Source organism: Hippopotamus amphibius, chromosome 16 (assembly GCF_030028045.1).
Source record: "Hippopotamus amphibius kiboko isolate mHipAmp2 chromosome 16, mHipAmp2.hap2, whole genome shotgun sequence".
NCBI lineage: Eukaryota > Metazoa > Chordata > Mammalia > Artiodactyla > Hippopotamidae > Hippopotamus > Hippopotamus amphibius.
In genome coordinates, this window is record NC_080201.1 from 60,571,413 (window position 1) to 60,590,198 (window position 18,786).

The 18,786-nt window shown below is 41.2% G+C and overlaps 1 protein-coding gene across 1 annotated transcript in view; it reads left to right on the forward strand.

The window, feature by feature from the left end:
- The window catches only part of LOC130838148 (uncharacterized), a 36,413-nt gene that overhangs the window by 11,761 nt on the left and 5,866 nt on the right, over positions 1-18,786 (forward strand). The window contains exons 5-10 of the mRNA XM_057710902.1: positions 5,241-6,599; positions 7,167-7,227; positions 10,032-10,292; positions 15,422-15,449; positions 16,236-16,362; positions 16,642-16,734. Coding sequence (XP_057566885.1) covers positions 5,241-6,599; positions 7,167-7,227; positions 10,032-10,292; positions 15,422-15,449; positions 16,236-16,362; positions 16,642-16,734 — 1,929 coding nt within the window. The remainder of the gene's footprint in view (positions 1-5,240; positions 6,600-7,166; positions 7,228-10,031; positions 10,293-15,421; positions 15,450-16,235; positions 16,363-16,641; positions 16,735-18,786) is intronic.

Here is an 18,786-nt window from a genome sequence, read left to right on the forward strand (position 1 = left end):
TGTTTTCATTTCCCTGAAATTTTCATTTTTCTTCCCATTGTATTCTGATGACATTTAGTCCCAGCTAACCAAATCACCTGTCAGTTAAAATTCTTCTTCCCATGATCTCAATGATGTATCATCTTGCTCAGAAGGAGAGATTTCCATCTTTTTTCTAAATCCTCCCCAATGTGTTCCATTCACGTGATTGCTTCTTTGATTCATTTCTCAATTTTTTAAAAAATTTTCTTTCTTTTTTTTCATTCCTCTGTATTTTCTGATAGCCTAGTGCGCGCTGGAAGGTAAGAGCAGTGGAAAAAGGCATACAAATAGATTATGAGTTTTTAGTCTATGAGAAAGGAGTCAAGGAATTAATCACAATAAACAAATAATATACCTAAGGGGAGAAAAGTGCTGTGATAAAACTTTAATCAGCATAACGGAAGAGTAGGTGCTGGGACTCTCTTAGGCAGAGAATACCTCTCGGATAACGTGCCTCTGAGCCAAGAAATGCAAGAAGTTAGTGGGCTGCCAGGTTAGGAGTTTTCCAAGTAGTGCAGCTAGCAAATTTAAAAGGCCAAGCCATCCACATCGAGATTGGCCCAGTTCATTTAAAAAAAAAAAAAAGGCCAAGCCATGAATGAGTTTGAGAAGCTTTAAGGGGCCCGTGTGGACAGAGCAGAGTGTACTTTCAGGAACATGATGGGAATAAGGCCAAAGAGGCAGTAGTAGCAAGGTGAGGGGAGAGTAAGATTGGTCATGTACTCCATTTCAAGGAATCGTGATTTTACTCCTAATAAGATGAGGAAACACGAGGAGTTCTTGAGTACTGGAATGACATGAAATAATGTACATTTTTCAAGGAATCCCTTTGGCTTCTGTGTAGAAAGCAGACCATAGCGGACAGGGGGCAAGCAGGAAAGCCTTGTAGGAGGCTATTGCAAAAAACATGGTGGCAGGGAGAATGGTTGACTGCAGCATGTGTGGAGGGGTGAGTGTTGATTGAATTCTGGATATACTGCTTGCAGAGGGCAAGTGAGAGTTGACATTTAAATAAATATGGGCTGTGAGCAGAAGAAACGGATGAAGATTGATGCTAAGGTTTTGGTGTCAAAATTATTGTCAGGGACTTAAAGCAACATGAGTGCTTCATGGGCACCCGGACTTGGCCCTGCGCTTTAGGAATAAGTTTTGGTTTTTTTCTGTGCTCCATTTCAGAACACAAGGCCCTAAAAACTTGTTTATATTCTTCAGTTCTTCACTTGAACCCCATCCAATTAAGCATTCACATCCACTATGTCGTTGACGCTTTCTTTTTCAGAGTCACTGATGACCTCTTTGTTTCTTTATTTTATTTTATTGAAGTATAGTTATTTACAATGTGTTAATTTCTGCTGTATAGCAAAGTGATTCAGTTATATATATATGTGTGTGTGTGTATATATATATATTCTTTTGCATATTCCTTTCCATTTTGGTTTATTACAGGATATTGAATATAGTTCCCTATGCCATACAGTAGGACCTTGTTGTTTATCTATTTTATATATAGTAGTGTGTAAACGTTACTCCCAAATTCCTAATTTATCCCTCCCCCCAACCTTTCCCCTTTGGTAACCATAGTTTGTTTTCTATGTGAAGACCTTGATCTTATTCCTAATGAGATGAGAAAAAAATTAGGGAGTTTTTGGTTTTTAAAATTTTTTTTAATTAGCTAATTAATTAATGTATTGGCTGTGTTGGGTCTTCCTTGCTGCTTGAGCTTTCTCTAGTTGTGGAGAGCGGGAGCTACTCTTTGTTGCGGAGCATGGACTTCTCATTGTGGGGGCTTCTCTTGTTGCGGAGCACAGGCTCTAGGCACGCGGGCTTCAGTAGTTGTGGCATGTGGGCACAATAGTTGTGGCTCTTAGGCTTTAGAGCGCAGGCTTAGTAGTTGTGGTGCATGGGCTTAGTTGCTCCGCGGCTTGTGGGATCTTCCTGGACCAGGGCTCAAACCCACGTCTCCTTCTTTGGCGGGTAGATTCTTAACCACTGCGCCACCAGGGAATCCCTGGGGTTTTTTTGTTTTGTTTTGTTTTGTTTTTTTAATTTTTATTTTTTTGGGGGGGTACACCAGGTTCAATCATCTGTTTTTGTACACATATCCCCATATACCCTCCCTTCCGTGACTCCCCCCGCCTCGAGTCCCCCCCACCCTCCCTGCGCCAGTCCTCTAAGGCATCTTCCATCCTCGAGTTGGACTCCCTTTGTTATACAACAACTTCCCACTGACTGTTTTACAGTTGGTAGTATATATATGTCTGTGCTACTCTCTCGCTTTGTCTCAGTTTCCCCTTCACCCCCCGCCCCCTCCCATACCTGGAGTTCTCCAGTCCATTCTCTGTATCTGCATCCTTGTTCTGGTCACTGAGTTCATCAGTACCATTTTTAGATTCCGTATATGTGAGTTAGCATACAATATTTGTCCTTCTCTTTCTGACTTACTTCACTCTGTATGACAGATTGTAGTTCTATCCACCTCATTACATATAGCTCCATCTCATCCCTTTTTATAGCTGAGTAATATTCCATTGTATATATATGCCACATCTTCTGTATCCATTCATTTGTTGATGGGCATTTAGGTTGCTTCCATGTCCTGGCTATTGTAAATAGTGCTGCAATAAACATTATGGTACATGTTTCTTTTGGGATTATGGTTTTCTTTGGGTATATGCCCAGGAGTGGGATTACTGAATCATATGGTAGTTCTATTTGTAGTTTTTTAAGGAACCTCCAAATTGTTTTCCATAGTGGCTGTACCAACTTACAGTCCCACCAACAGTGCAGGAGAGTTCCCTTTTCTCCACACCCTCTCCAACATTTGTGGTTTCCAGATTTTTTGATGATGGCCATTCTGACTGGTGTGAGGTGATACCTCATTGTGGCTTTGACTTGCATTTCTCTGATGATTAGTGATGTTGAGCATCTTTTCATGTGTGTGTTGGCCATCTGTATGTCCTCTTTGGAGAAATGTCTATTTAGGTCTTCTGCCCATTTGTGGATTGGGTTATTTGCTTTTCTGGTATTAAGCTTCATGAGCTGCTTGTATATTTTGGAGGTTAATCCTTTGTCCGTTGTTTCATAGGCAATTATTTTTTCCCATTCTGAGGGTTGCCTTTTAGTCTTGTTTATGGTTTCTTTCACTGTGCAAAAGCTTTGAAGTTTCATGAGGTCCCATTTGTTTATTCTTGATTTGATTTCCATGATTCTAGGAGGTGGGTCCAAAAGGATCTTGCTTTGATGGATGTCATAGAGTGTTCTGCCTATGTTTTCCTCTAGGAGTTTTACAGTGTCTGGCCTTACATGTAGGTCTTTAATCCATTTGGAGTTTATTTTTGTGTATGGTGTTAGGAAGCGTTCTAAGTTCATTCTTTTACATGTTGCTGTCCAATTTTCCCAGCACCACTTATTGAAGAGGCTGTCTTTTTTCCATTGTATACTCGTGCCTCCTTTGTCAAAGATAAGGTGCCCATATGTGTTTGGGCTTACTTCTGAGTTCTCTATTCTATTCCATTGATCGTCCTTTCTATTTTTGTGCCAGTACCATACTGTCTTGATCACTATGGCCTTGTAGTATAGTTTGAAGTCAGGAAGTCTGATTCCACCAACTCCATTCTTCCTTCTCAAGATTGCTTTGGCTATTCGGGGTCTTTTGCGTTTCCATACAAATCGTAAGATTTTTTGCTCTAGTTCTGTGAAAAATGCCATTGGTAATTTGATCGGGATTGCATTGAATGTGTAAATTGCTTTGGGTAGTACAGTCATTTTCACGATGTTGATTCTTCCAATCCAGGAACATGGTATGTCCCTCCATCTGTTTGTGTCGTCTTTGATTTCTTTCATCAATGTCTTAAAGTTTTCTGCATACAGATCTTTTGCCTCCTTAGGCAGGTTTATTCCTAGGTATTTTATTCTTTTTGTTGCAATGGTGAATGGGAGAGTTTCCTTAATTTCTCTATCTGCTCTTCCCCTGGGGTTTTTCTTAATTTTTAAAATTTTATTTATTTTTTAAAGACCAAATCTATACTTTCTTTATTTCAATATTCATAGCACAAAAGATGTCAAGCTTATGCTTGATCTCTCCTAGATACAATAATGTATGTCACTGACCAGTAAAGTTATTGCATCAAAGCCATCTGCACAGTTCCAATTCCCTTAGCATCTGATAAGAGAATGTTATTCTTTGTTTATGCAGAGAAAAGATTAGGGAGTTTTGAGTAGAGGAGGCTTGCTGTGATATAATCAGTGCTAAAAGGATCCCTTTAGCTAATGTGTAGAAAATAGACAGGCACTGGCAGGGGAGGGACAGAACAGGCAGGTAGCCAGGAGGCTAATGCTGCGGTGTGAGAGAGTGATTGGCTTCACGAGGGTGGAAGGGGCAGGTGCTGGTCCAATTCTGGGTGTATCTGTAAAGGAGGGCAGGCGGGATTGATCATTGTGCTGGGTATGGTGTGTGAGTGAGAGAAACAGATGCTCAGGAGTTCTGTCATGGTGAAGGAGAAGAGCAGAGTTGGCAATGACTGTGATGGGGGTGACAGGTGGAGGAGGAGACCTGGCCTGGGAAACCAGTCCTGATTTGGAGATTGTAAGATGTGCTGGGAGGTCTCTGCTGTGTCATTTTCTTCATTCCCCTCATGCGAACCACAACAAGGCATCCATGGGGAGGCCTGTCTTCCTCCAAAATGAGCCCTGATTTCCTTCACCTCTCTCCCTCTCCATGGCTCCTTCTCATGAGTTTTCACAACCTACAGTTGTTTTTCTTGTGTCTGTCTCTGCCCTGTAACGTGGTTTTACCCACCTACAGGGTATGCTCTGTGAACATGAGGAGTATGTGTGTGAATTCCCAACACTAGCACCGTTCCTGGTACACAGTGGTCCTCAGTAAGGGTCTGTGGAATGAATGAGTCCATCCCTCACCACTTTGGATGAGGTGACCCTCCAACCTGCTCATAGGAAATTGCTTCTATTTTACAGTCTCTGCATATTTTGCAAGGCTGGTATTTAGGAAGTAGCCAAATCTGTATCTATTCATTGTGAATGATCCAACCCTGTGTTTATGCTAACTGCTTTTACGTTTTGGTTGGTTTGTATTGTTTGTTCCAATGTGCAGGGAACATTAAACGTGGAGTTTTATTTACACTTATATCACAGGAACATGACTAAGAAGACTCCTCGCATCAAGGTATTTTTAAGAAATTCATTGTTCTTCTCTTTCCTAGAAGTCTGGAAAGTTGATGATGACCTGCTGGAGCACTCACAAAATGAGAGCATGGAGAAGGGACTAGAAAAATGGCACCAACAGAACCCACTGGAAAAGTCTGTTCATCAGAGAAGAACTCATTTTCTGTTCAGGCAAAATCATGATATGTTTGACTTACATGGAAAAAGTACGAAATCAGATTTAACTTTACTTCCCCAGAGCAGGAGCTATGAAATGAAGAGCCCTGCTGAGCTTACTGGAGATGGGAAATCCTGTCTCTATGCTAACAATGAACAATTTCATTCTGAAATTAAATTCCCCGAAAGCCAAAAACCCATCAGCTCTAAGACCCAATTCAGCAAGCATCAGAAAACCCCCAAAATAGAGAAGCCTCATGTATGTGGTGAATGTGGGAAAGCTTTCATCAAGAAGTCTTGGCTCAGTGATCATCAGATAATTCATACAGGAGAGAAGCCCCATCAATGTAATCTTTGTGGGAAAGCATTCTCTAGAAAGTTCATGCTCACTGAACATCAGAGAACACATACAGGAGAGAAACCTTATGAATGCACTGAATGTGGCAAAGCCTTCCTCAAGAAATCACGGCTCAATATACATCAGAAAACACATACAGGGGAGAAACCGTATATATGCAGTGACTGTGGAAAAGGCTTCATCCAGAAGGGAAATCTCATTGTACATCAGCGAATTCACACAGGCGAGAAACCTTATATATGCAATGAATGTGGAAAAGGCTTCATCCAGAAGACATGCCTCATTGCACATCAGAGATTTCACACAGGAAAGACTCCTTTTGTGTGCAGTGAATGTGGAAAATCCTGTTCCCAGAAGTCAGGTCTCATTAAACATCAAAGAATTCACACAGGAGAGAAACCCTTTGAATGCAGTGAATGTGGGAAAGCCTTCACTACAAAGGAAAAGCTCATTGTCCATCAAAGAACTCATACAGGAGAGAGACCCTATATCTGCAATGAGTGTCGGAAAGCTTTTGCCTACATGTCTTGCCTTGTTAAACATAAGAGAATACACACAAGAGAGAAAAGTGGAGATTCAGTCAAGGTGGAAAATCCTCCCTTAGAGAGTCACAGCTCCTCACAGACTAGTGATGCCATGCAGGAGAAAATCCGTGTTAATTCAATGACTATGCAGGTGCCTTCTTTGGCCCCTCAGACATCAGTCAACATCAGTGAACTCCTAGCAAATAGGAATGTAGTCATAATGGGACAACCTGTGGCCAGATGTGCACCCGTAGGAGATAACAGAGGGTTTGCACAAGAGAGAACCCTTATGAATGCACGGAATGTGGTTGTGCCTTCAGTAGTCAATTACGTCTTATTTTATGTCACAGGAAACCACTAGGACAAAAGCTCAGAGACATACTATGTGTAAAAGATACAAATTATTGAGCAAGAATTTCTAACTCATGGTGGCTGAAAAGTATATACTGAGAGAAATTGTATAAATGATGAGACTGGGAGTGCATGATGTACTCATCCAATTAAATATATGTGTTGATACAGAGGCATGATATGATGTTAACTAAACATATACACATCAGTTGCTCTGTTGTATCAGTTGAATGCATGAAGGCAGCCTGAGTCCAACTAAGTGGAAGAAATAAGTAGGTGAAGTGTTTAAACATAAGATAATTTGTATGTGGAAGGTTACTATGAACAAAAAACCACAACAGGGCTAATATAGGATTGGTGGGTTATGGGGTGTGTATATATCAGTTCAGTTTCTCCAGGCTATGGTGAAGGATTAATTGACAACTGGGATGTGTATCTTAAATTCTGAGAAATTTATAAATTACGCAAATGGACTTAGGTTGAACCAGTTTGACTGAGTATTGGATTGAGTCATTTTGTTCATTTACTGAGTATTTGTCGAATACTCCTTTTTTTATTGGGTCCTGTTCTAGGAGCTGAGGATACTGTGGTGACCAAACCAGAAAAAGCCCATGATCTCCTGGAGAGAGCTTTGAGGTAACTGGATTATCTTTAAATGGTACCTTTACACACCAGCTAATCTAGTTAAGAGGATGTAAATATATACATGAGGTAAGATAGACATTTTCTTAGTCCCTTATGGTTACTACAAGAGAATACCATACCTGGGTAGCTTATAAAAACGGTAATTAATTTCTCACAGTTCTGGAAGCTACAAAGTCCCAGATTTAAGGTGCCAGCAGATTTGGTGTCTAATGAGGGTTCCTGGTTCATAGAAGACAGTCATCCCACTGCATCCTCATCTAGGGGAAAGGGCAAAGGAGCTGTCTGGGATGTCTTTCATAAAGGCACTAATCCCAGTCATGAGGTCTCCACCCTCTTGAACCAGTCACCTCTAAAAGGCCCCACTTCTTATTACTATCATATTTTGGTTTTTGTTTTTAATATTTTAATTTTATTGGAGTATAGGTGATTTGCAATGCCGTTAGTTTCAGGTGTACAGCAAAGTGATTCAGTTATACGTATACATATATTCATTCTTTTTTAGATCTTTTCTTATATAGGTTATCACAGCATACTGAGTAGAGTTCCCTGTGCTCTACAGTAGGTCCTTGTTGGTTATCTATCTTATATATAGTAGTGTGTGTACGATCATCCCAAGCTCCTGATTTATCCCTCCTCCTGCCAAGTTTCCCCTTTGAGTACCATCATATTTTGGATTAGGGCTCCAAATATGAATTTTGGGAGGCAGAAACATTCAGTCCGTAGCAGATATGGATGGAGTATTGGTTCAAGACGTTATGATAATTTCTTGTTTCAGTGGTGTATTATTTTGAGGGAAGGCAAGGACTACCTTTAATGACTTTAGGCATTTTAGGATACAAGTAAGTTATTTCTTTACTGCCCAAGTCTTATCTCCCCAGTAGATTAAAAATTCTGTGATAATTATTTTGCTATTTAAATGTTAAAGTTTTAACAACAGTCAGTTTCTCAGTTGCACTAAACAACATTTCAAGTGGTCAGTAGCCGTATGTGACTAGTGGCTACCCCAGTGGACAGCACAGACAATGGGCAAAACTTTGTAGCTACTTACATGGCTGAAAAGTATATACTGGGAGGAATCTGTCATCATGTCTATCATCCTAGAAAAGTTATATAAGAGAGCCCTGGTTTACATGATTTTATATTTCCCAGCACAGAAAAATAAAAACCAATTATCTATTGACTTGGAAAGTGAGTGAATGAGCTAATGGACTAATCAGAGTATCCTGTCACTGAAGGGAGTGAGCCATTGGAAGGCAGACCTAAAGAACACAGCTGTCTTCCCCAAATTGTATGGGATTAGAGACCCAATAACAGTATAAACTGGGCAAAGCAAAAATGAAACAGGATCCTCAGACTAGAAAGGACAAGAATCTTAGTCTCTAAAACTGGAGGAAAATATAGGAGATGGGAGGCAACATTCTTAAAGGATGTGGTGGAGAAGAACCTTTGTCCACAGGGCTATCACTCTTGAGAGCTGCCACCATTTAAAAAATTCCAGCTGCAGTGTTACCTGCTGAATTGAGATGTGCTTTCTCTTCATTATTCTCCCTCTTCTGAGAATGGAGCTCTTGGCCTCTCACTAGCCAGAGTACTTTTGCTTAATTTCCTAACTATCCTGTAGTTATCCACCCATCCAAGTTATAAACAGTTGAGTCTTATTCACAGGAAAGGAAATGGAAATTTGCCATGCTGTGGCTGTCTTGGAATTCAATCTGAAGGGCTGGGTTATTGAGTAATTCACTCCTTCAGATATATTTTAAAGCACCAACACTGTGCAATTCACTGTGTTCCGCACTGAAGATACATCAGTGAACAACGCAGGGAAGCAAGGGAATAGCCTTTATGGACCTTACAATATAGTGAGGGAGAGAGAGTCAATGGATTATATGTCAGCAAGTGATAAGTCCTATAAAGAAAAATAAAGCCTAGTAATAGTAATTTGTAGTAATGTAGTAATAATGGGGGCGGGCCCCCACCCCAAGCTTTTCTGGATATAATTTGAGCCAAGACTGAAGTACAGAGGGGAGTCACCCATCATAATATTGGTAACCAGAGAACATTCCAGGACTGTTTCTAATGATTGCATATGACAGGCTTCCTGCCTCAGATTTCTCTGAAAAACTTCATGCAAATTTCTCAGCCACACCCCTCACGTCCTAAACCAGAACTTCTGGGGCTGGAATCCAGGACTCTGCATTTTTAACGACGGCGTGATGCACACCTAATTTTGACGTTCTTTGCCCTAAATCTTGGGTTACTGTCCTCATCACTAACCTCACGTTATGATGGACGGGTTCAGGTTGTGCTATTCCCACCGACTCCAGACCTTTACTGGCCTCACTTCTAGTGCACTCTTTTTGAGTCTCTCCCATACCCAATCACAACTGATTAGCCCCAGCCGCCCTTTTCCCTCATTAATGGCCAGCCCCTTATTGTACCACTTTCTGAAATCTTTATTTGTTCTTAAAAACAGCCTCCTGAAAACTATTTTCCGGCCAGCAGCTTTCTGTGGCGTCCGTTTACCGGATGTATTATCTTTTCCCTTTTTAGGAGTGCGTTCTCCGCTGCCATACCGACAACTGAATTCCTACTTCTCCGTTTGGAAACTGTTTTGTTTTAAATACCAAGTGGATAATATATGCTGCGGACGTATTACTTCTCTGCCTAGCCTGCTGAAAGCAATTTAGCCGGCCTCATTTCTGCTTCGCGCAGCTTGAAACTGAAAATTTATCTACTTTCTGCAAGAGTCCAAGTGCCAGGAAGTGAGATAATTTCTGCGGCTTCTCACCTTCCAGGTCTTTCCTGGCTTCTGGTCTCCCGCCCCGAAATCCTCCCGTTTGCCTTCTGTACGTCACGTGTCCCAACATGGCCACCCCCTGGGGCCGCGGGGAGCTGGGCGCGGACATATTGCCTCTCCAGGAAATCCCGTCGTCAGCGTTTCCTCAAACACCGCATATCCACTTCGGCTACCGTAGGCGGAGCCGGGCCAGTCTAGAAGTAGGAACAGTTCACGGAAGTACGACGTTTAGGCTCCTTGTTGGTCTGGGGAAGATCAGGTTAGTGTGTGGTTTTGCCCCTGGAGTTGTTTTTTGTTTTTTTTTTTTTCGTCACAGTGGTGGCTTTGTTTCGCCCAGGGTGACGCGTGGGCTTGGTGCAATCTGAACGCATGGGATTATTGCCGGAGGGCAGAGGGGGAGGGTAGAAGTGCGGAGGTGGATGTATTTGAGGGGAATCAGGTGGGAACCTAATTTGAGGTATATGAGGGGAACCGCACGCGGGTTTTGTCTGTGGTTTGGGTTGGGGGGTGTCCTGGGAGTTAGTAGGATTAGAGTTTGTAGAAATCAGTACCCTTGTTCAAACTGTCAGGGATTGGGGCTCTGCAGATCACTCCGCTTGCAGGGCGTGCTGGTGGCATTGACGTTGCTCGCAGTGTCCGGTTCAGGTTGGGGATTTGATGTGGAGCTCAGTAGTGTTGGGGCCGGGGTCATCATATGAGGGTGTCTGGCTCAGGTTTCGGATTAATAAGGAAGCGTGTACTGAGTGTCTGTGGTAGAGAGATTTGTGAGGGCCGAAGCTTTGGAAGCCTAGGACCCCTGGCTGGTGTTTGCGTTGTTGAGGTTCCAACGTAGGCTGCTGGGACTGAAGGCGGTACAGCCCAGGGCAGTAGTTTGAAACCATGTGGCTTTTAGTTTTGCGTGTGTTTAAATTTATTGTTTTGAAGTATAGTCGGTTTACAATGTTCTGTTAATTTCTGCTGTACAGCAAAGTGATTCAATTATACATATATATACACACATTCCTTTTCTTATTCTTTCCCATTATGGTTTATCCCAGGATACTGAATATAGTTTCCTGTGCTATACAGTAGGACCTTGTTGTTTATCCTGGTTTTTAGCTTTTAATCAAGGCGTTGGCTACAGACTGAGGGACTAAATCAGCAATGCCAGTCTGTTTTATGTGGTCTTTGCTGCTTTTGCGCAGCAAAGGCCGAATATAGTCGTGACAGAGACACTTTGGCCCGCAAGTTTGAAAATCTTTGTCTGTTCCCTTTGCAGAAAATGTTTGCCAACACCTGCACTCACCTCCTAATATATTGCAGTAGCACTATTACTTAAGTTCCCTGACATACACGAATACCTTGTTCTTAGCTAACGGAATCTCCATTTTGTTTAATTATCTGTCCTTCTAGCAAGGTGACCCATATCCCAGTTTATTAGTAAGTCATGGTTGGTCCTAGTCAATCATGTGGTTTGAGTTCCCATTGCTAGTGATTGAATTAGTACTAAGACATGAGCTTAGGTATATGAGGCATTACTAGTCAGTTATGTATGTAAAAATCTGCTTTGGGGTTTCTGGGGGAGCATTTTCTCTTTTAAATAATGCCTTGAATCTATTTCTTCATGTTGATAATGATATTGATGAAAATTTTCGGTCCTATTTTCTAATGTTAACTTACTCTTATTTCAATGCATTGGCTCAACTCTGCAATATAAAGTTGAAAAGTGGGGTGGTAGTGGACATTTTTGTCTTGTTGCCTTCTCATGAATTCATTTGCTCTATTGTCTGAAATCAGCATGTGTTCAGAAGGGTAAATCTAGTATTTAAAATTTAATGGCATGAAGATATTCATAGTATTCTTTCAGACAAAAAAAATCTGTATTTTTTCTGAGTAATAGCTCCCATTAATTCCTTTTTTTTTTTGGCTGCGCGGGGCATGTGGGATCTTAGTTCCTCCACCAAGGATCAAACCCCTACCACCTGCAGTGGAAATGTGTAGTCTTAACCACCGGATCACCAGGGAAGTCCTTCCCATTAATTCCTTATGACCTTTATTTGCACTTTCTCTTTTGACTCTAAATATGTATATATTATTGGTCTTTTCAGATAACAGGCTTTTAGTATTATTGAGCTCTTCCATTTCTTTGTTATATTAAAAGATCTATGAGTGAGTCAGTATAAAAGGAATATGTACATATAGGGACTTCCCAGCGGTCTAGTGGTTAAGACTCTGCGCTGCCACTGCAGGGGGCGCAGGTTCGATCCCTGGTGGGGGAACTAAGATCCCACGTGCCTCACGCAACATGGCCCCCACAAAAAAAGAATATATACATATATATAGACGTTACCCAGATCAAGAAACAGAACATTGCCACCACCCCAGTGGTATTCTGTGAACCTCTTCCCAAATATATTACATCCTTACGCCCAAAGGTGAATACCATCCTGTCTGTTAGCAAGCATTTTCAGGCTTTTCTTTATGGTGTTATAGTATAATCATTTATTCCTCATCATTATATTTAGTTTTGCTTATTTTCAGCTGTGTATCAGTGTAATCATACATCATGCATTTCTTAACCATTTTTAAAAATTGAAGTATAGTTAATTTACAATGTGTTAGCTTCAGGTGTACAGCAAAGTGATTCAGTTATACAGATGTATGTATATATATTATTACTTCTCAGATTCTTTTCCATTATAGGTTATTATGAGACATTGAATATAATTCCCTGTGCTATGCAGTAGGTTCTTATTGTTTGTCTGTTTTATACATGGTAGTGTGCACATGTTCATCCCAAGCTGCTAATTTATGGGTAAATAAATTGGCACCCCCCCCCATAGTCCCCTTGGTAACCATAAGTTTGTTTTCTATGTCTGTGAGTCTGTTTCTGTTTTGTAAGTAAGCTCATTTATATCAGTTTTTTAGATTCCACATATAAGTGACATCATATGATACTTGTCTTTCTCTGACTTACTTCACTTAATATGATAATCTCTAGGTTCATCCATGTTGCTGCAAATGGCATTATTCCTTTCTATTTTATGGCTAATATTCCATTGTATATATAGAGCACATTTTCTTTATCCATTTATCTATTGACGGATACTTGGGTTGCTTTCATGTCTTGGCTATTGTGAGTAATGCTGGTATGAACATTGGGGTGCATGTGTCTTTTCAAATTAGAGTTTTCTCCACATCATGCATTTTTTATGTCAGGCTCAATATCTGTGAGAGTCATTCATGTTTTTGCACATAGGTTACTTTTTTTTAAACTTTTTTTTAATGTTTGTTTTACGGTCCTTTAAAAACGTAAAAGGCATTCTTAACTTGAAAGCCGAGCAAAGACTGTAGTTTTTCCATAGCATTGCATTGTTTGAATATATGGTTTTTCTTAATATTTATTAAATTTGCGTTGTTTGCATTTTGTTTTATTGTGAATAATGGTGCTATGGAAATTCCTGACCGTGTCCTCTGGTTCAAATATGCTCATATTTTTGGAGGGATGTGTTTTTTTAAAAACTCATTATTATTATTATTTGTTTTGGCTGCATTCGGTCTTCAATGCTGCACGCGGGCTTTCTCTAGTTGCGGTAAGTGGGGACTACTCTTCGTTGTGGTGTGCAGGCTTCTCGTTGCAGAGCATGGGCTCTAGGTGCCTGGGCTTCAGTAGTTGTGGCATGTGGGCTCAATAGTGGCTTGTGGGCTCTAGAGCACAGGCTTAGTAGTTGCGGCACACAGGCTTAGTTGCTCCTCGATATCTTCCCGGACCAGGGATGGAACACGTGTCCCCTGCATTGGCAGGCGGATTCTTAACCACTGCACCACCAGGGAAATCTAGAGGGATGTATTTCTTAGATGTATTCTTCAGAGTGAAATTGCTTCTGGCTTGGTGAACATGCAGAGGTGCAAGGAGAGTGACGCTCCTGTAGAGGGCACTGCTCACCCTTCCACACATACCCTGCCCTAGACATTGCTTCCATCTGGCTGTTCTGAGTTACATCCTTTTATAATAAGTAAATATAATAAGTAAAATGTTTCTCTGAGTTCTGTGAGCTGTTCTAGTAAGTTTTTGTTTGTTTTTGTTTGTTTGTTTTGGGGGTTTTTTTTGGCCATGCCACAAGGCATATGGGATCTTACTTCCCCCACCAGGGATTGAACTTTTGCCCCCCGCAGTGGAAGCATGAAGTCATAACCACTGAACTGCCAGGGAATTCCCTGCTCTAGCAAATAAACCCAAGGAAGGGGTCATTGGAACCTGCCATCTGTGGCCGGTTGATCAGAAGCACAGGTGACAACGTGGACTTGTGTTTGCACGTGAAGTAGGAGGTAGAGGCCAGTCTCATCAGACTGAGCCTTTAACCCTAGGGATATGATATTATCTACAGGCACATAGCAGCAGAATTGAGTTGAAATGTAGGACATTTAGGTGGTATAGTAGAATTTCTTGGTGGTATGTTAAAAAAAAAAACACACATGTTCAAATTGGTGCCAGAATTGTACCTTGTTTTAGATGAGTTTCTTGTTATTTACATTTCTCTCTTCTGGTAGGACTACAAATTATGTACTTTAAGGAAACTATTAGTGTTCATTATGACATTACAGTTTACACATCATATGTAATTTTTCTTTGTCAAATTTTTCTGATTAGTACTTTTATGCTTTTCTTACAATACAGTACTTAGAGCAGCTCAACTTCATTTGCCACCTGCTAATTTGTATACTGTTATTTTGTATTTTAATTTTTTGTGTATTTAAAACTCTTAAGATATTACCATTATTGCCTATAAGACAGCATTTCTGGTTTGCCCAGTACATTGGTTTTCAGACTGAAGTGTGCGTACTCACAGGGTGTATAAAACGTTTGAGGAGGTACCTGAGTACACATGATTTAAAGGAAAACAGTGCCCAGCGCCTCTCCTCCCATGTGGTCCCTTTTATATAATTGAGCTGCCTGAGATTCTTCTGCTCCTGAGGCCCCGCTGCTGGGATGGATCTTATTTCCTGCATCTCCTTTGACAGTCACCCCACTTCAACTTTGCAGAATAAAGGAATAGTCCCACTAGAGTCAGAAGCTTAGGCATTTTGGCTACAGGTTTAAAATCTTCTAGGGCAGCAATCTTTTGGGGGCACTCATCAATGCTGTGGGCATTGGGTTAAGATGAGCCCCCAGCAGCAGTGATAGCATCTGGGCCTAGAGGAAATGTACCCTCAGCTTGAATTTTCTCCTCAACCCACAGGTCCCGACTCCCCAGGAACAAAAGAGTCTGTTGAAGGAGAAAGAAGTTACAGGATTTGGTATCAGCATTTCTTGGAACATGCTTGACTGAAGATGGATTTTGGAACAGAAGTTTAGAGCAGATCCAGGAGACACAACGACAGAGCCTCCCAGTTGCCAGCTGTTTTAAGAGAACAGAAGAAAATGATCCAGGCCCAGGTGACTTTTGCTTTGTTTTATTCTTTCCTTTGTTCCCTAATGGATTTGTAGGGGCCTGTAAAAAATTGTTTCCATTATTCCGTAAAGTATAAATATGTATATATTTTGTCTGCCATATATATATATATTCTCATATATATGTTTCTAGCTTAACAAGATTTTTTTAAATAAATTTATTTATTTATTTATTTATTTATTTATTTATTTATTTATTTATTTTATTGGCTGTGTTGGGTCTTTTTTTTGCTGTGCACGGGCTTTCTTTTTAGTTGCGGTGAGTGGGGGCTACTCTTTGTTGTGTTGCACGGGCTCCTCATTGCCGTGGCTTCTCTCGCTGCGGAGCACAGGCTCTAGGCGCGTGGGCTTCAGTAGTTGCAGCACATGGGCTCAGTAGTTGTGGCTCACAGGCTCTAAAGCTCAGATTCAATAGTTGTGGCACACAGGCTTAGTTGCTCTGCGGCATGTGGGATCTTCCTGGAGCAGGGACTGAGCCCGTGTCCCCTGCATTGGCAGGCGGATTCTCAACCACTGCACCACCTAGGAAGTCCACCAAGAAGATTTAACTTCTACACATTATAGAAACCTCTAATTGGATAAATGGCTGGCTAGCTGACTATACAATTAGAGAATATTTTATTAGGTATTTGCTTCTTCAAAGATATATTAAAATAAAACCTCTACTAGATATTTCCATGCAACCTATAAAGTGGAAATGAGCAGAAAAAATTTAACATGTCCTGCATCATGAAAAGGACATCACTGCATTAAACACCACTTTTATTACAGGAAACCCTGACATTTGATGATGTAGCCGTGGACTTCACGTGGGAGGAGTGGCAGCTCTTGGCCCCTCCTCAGAAGGCCCTGTACCGAGACGTGATGCTGGAGAACTATAGCAACCTGCTGTCCGTGGGTGAGGACGGCTCCCCTTGGTCCCTCAGAGGGTCCCCAGTCAGTGGCCTTTTCTTTCTCAGCATCTGAAAGCTCTGGAGTGTCTGTGATGCTCTGAAGTGGTAGATTCTCAGTCCCTTCTCCAGCCCCAGATACATGGGTATATTCTCCCTTCTCTTGAGAGAAAAGCCTTTACTTTGTAGGTTGTGAAATTGTTTTGTCCTCAAATGTAATATTCTGTCTTCACAGACTCCATGCCCAATTCACTAGGTCTAAATATTCTATCATATCTCATGAATAGGTTATCAAGCCAGCAAACCAGACATACTCTCCAAGTTGGGTCAGGGAGAACCATGGACAATGGAAGATGAAATCCACTATCGAACCCATTCAGGTGAGTGAGAGACTAGCAAGGTGAAAGGCTGTGGAAATGACTTTGTAGTTGGTCAGAGAAGAGTCACGGCTGCAAGGGGGTTGGTGGCAGGGTAAGTAGTGCCTCCATGCAGATGTCAGAACTGTTTTTCTTTGTAGTTTAGAGAAAAATATCTCCCTTCTTAGAGACTTTGTCTCTTTTGGGATCTCTTTCTTCTTTATTTTACCCCATCTTGATTTTTGTTTGCATAGTTTTCTTTTCCCTAAGATTGTCATATCTTTTCCTTCTTTTTCGTACATTTCCGCCTCTCTTGCTATGAAATTCCACCTCCCAAGGCCTCCCTCCAAAGAGAACACTTTGGATTCCTCACTGTCTTCTAGCTGCTGCACCTTTCTGCCCCACTGGTAATGCTGATTTCCTTCCTCACATCCACCCAAAGTAAACTGGTCTTCACTGTGCCTTCTCCCCTCTCCGAGTTTCTGCAAAGGTTTTGTTTTCCATTTTCTCAAATGATCTCCTAACCTTCCAAGTTTTGTTGATTCTAATAAGCTAGCTCCTTAGGTTCACTGGAGAAGACTCCCACATTGATCTCTTCCCTCTGTGACCCCCCACAGATGTGGGTTCTATATGACGTACTCATCTCCATGGCAGCTCTCCTGGGTTCCCAATAACTGCCAGCACCTCAGATCATCTTCCCTTCTAGGAAACCCTAGAGGTTTAGGTTCTCCCTTACTCCTGTGCATCCTCCCTCCTGGCCATGCAAGCAGTACCTCAAATGTCCCCACCTGCAAGCTCTCTTCTGTAAAGGGGTCTGCTGTTCATGATGCGTTTTTAACTAGAAATGTTATTTTAATATCCTACGTTCTCAGGTCCAGCTTCAACCCGATTATAACTCTTGCTAACTTAGAATTAATTCCTTTTTGGATCTACTAATTTTGAACTTTCTTCTCATTCATATTAGACCTTGCCATTGTCTTCACTTCCTGAAAGCTTTCATTTCTTTCCCCTCATATTCTGATAACATTAAGTCCCAGGTAACCACATTACCTGTCACATGACATAAAAATTCTCCTTTTGGTGATCGCCATGTTCACACAGAGATTTGCATCCTCTTTCCTAAATCTCCCACTCTGTTCCACACATGTGATTGCTTCCTTGATTCATTCCTCTATGAATTTTTTTTTTGATTGTGTAGGGTAAGCTGGAATATAACAGCAGTTGGAAAAAAACAAATAGACCAAGAGCTTCCATTCTAAGAGGACAAGACATCAGTTTAATCAGAATTTAAAATAAATAGTATGTCTAGGGGGTGAAAAGTGCTTTGATGAAATTAAGTTGCATAATGGACCAGCAGGGCTGTGCCTCCTCTTTTAGGAACGGGAGCACCTCTCTGAGGTGCAGACTGTACGTTAGATGTGCTTGGAGTTCTCTGCTGTGTCATTTTCATTCTATCTTTTTTCCTTTTCCTTCTTTCTCTTCTTTTTCTTTTTCTGCTGTGTCATTTTCTTAATTCCCCTCATGCAAATCACAACAAGGGATCCATTGTGGGGGATACCTGTCTTTTTCCTATTCACACCTGGATTTCCTCCACCTCTCCCCTTCTCCATGGCTCCTTCTCACAAGTTTTCACAACCTGCAGCTGTTTTCCTTGTGTCTGTCTCTGCCCTGTTACATGGTTTTATCCACCTACAGTGTAAGCTCCTTGAACATGAGGAGTATGTATGTGAATCCCCAACACTAGCACCGTTCCTGGTACACAGTGGTCCTCAGTAAGAGTCTGTGGAATGAATGAGCCCATCCCTCACCAGTTTGGATGAGGTGACCCTCCAACCTGAGCTCTCCGACTCACAGGAAATTGCTCGTATTTTACAGTATTTAGAAGTAACCAAATCTGTATCCATCATGACTGTTTTTTTCCCCCAGTATATAAAGAACATTATTAAACATGGAGTTTTATTTACACTCACACCATAGGGTCATCACTAAAAAGACACCTCACATCAAAGTATTTTAAAAAATACCTTTATTCCAAATCTGGAAAATGAAGGAGTTCATTCTTCTTTTCTTTCCTAG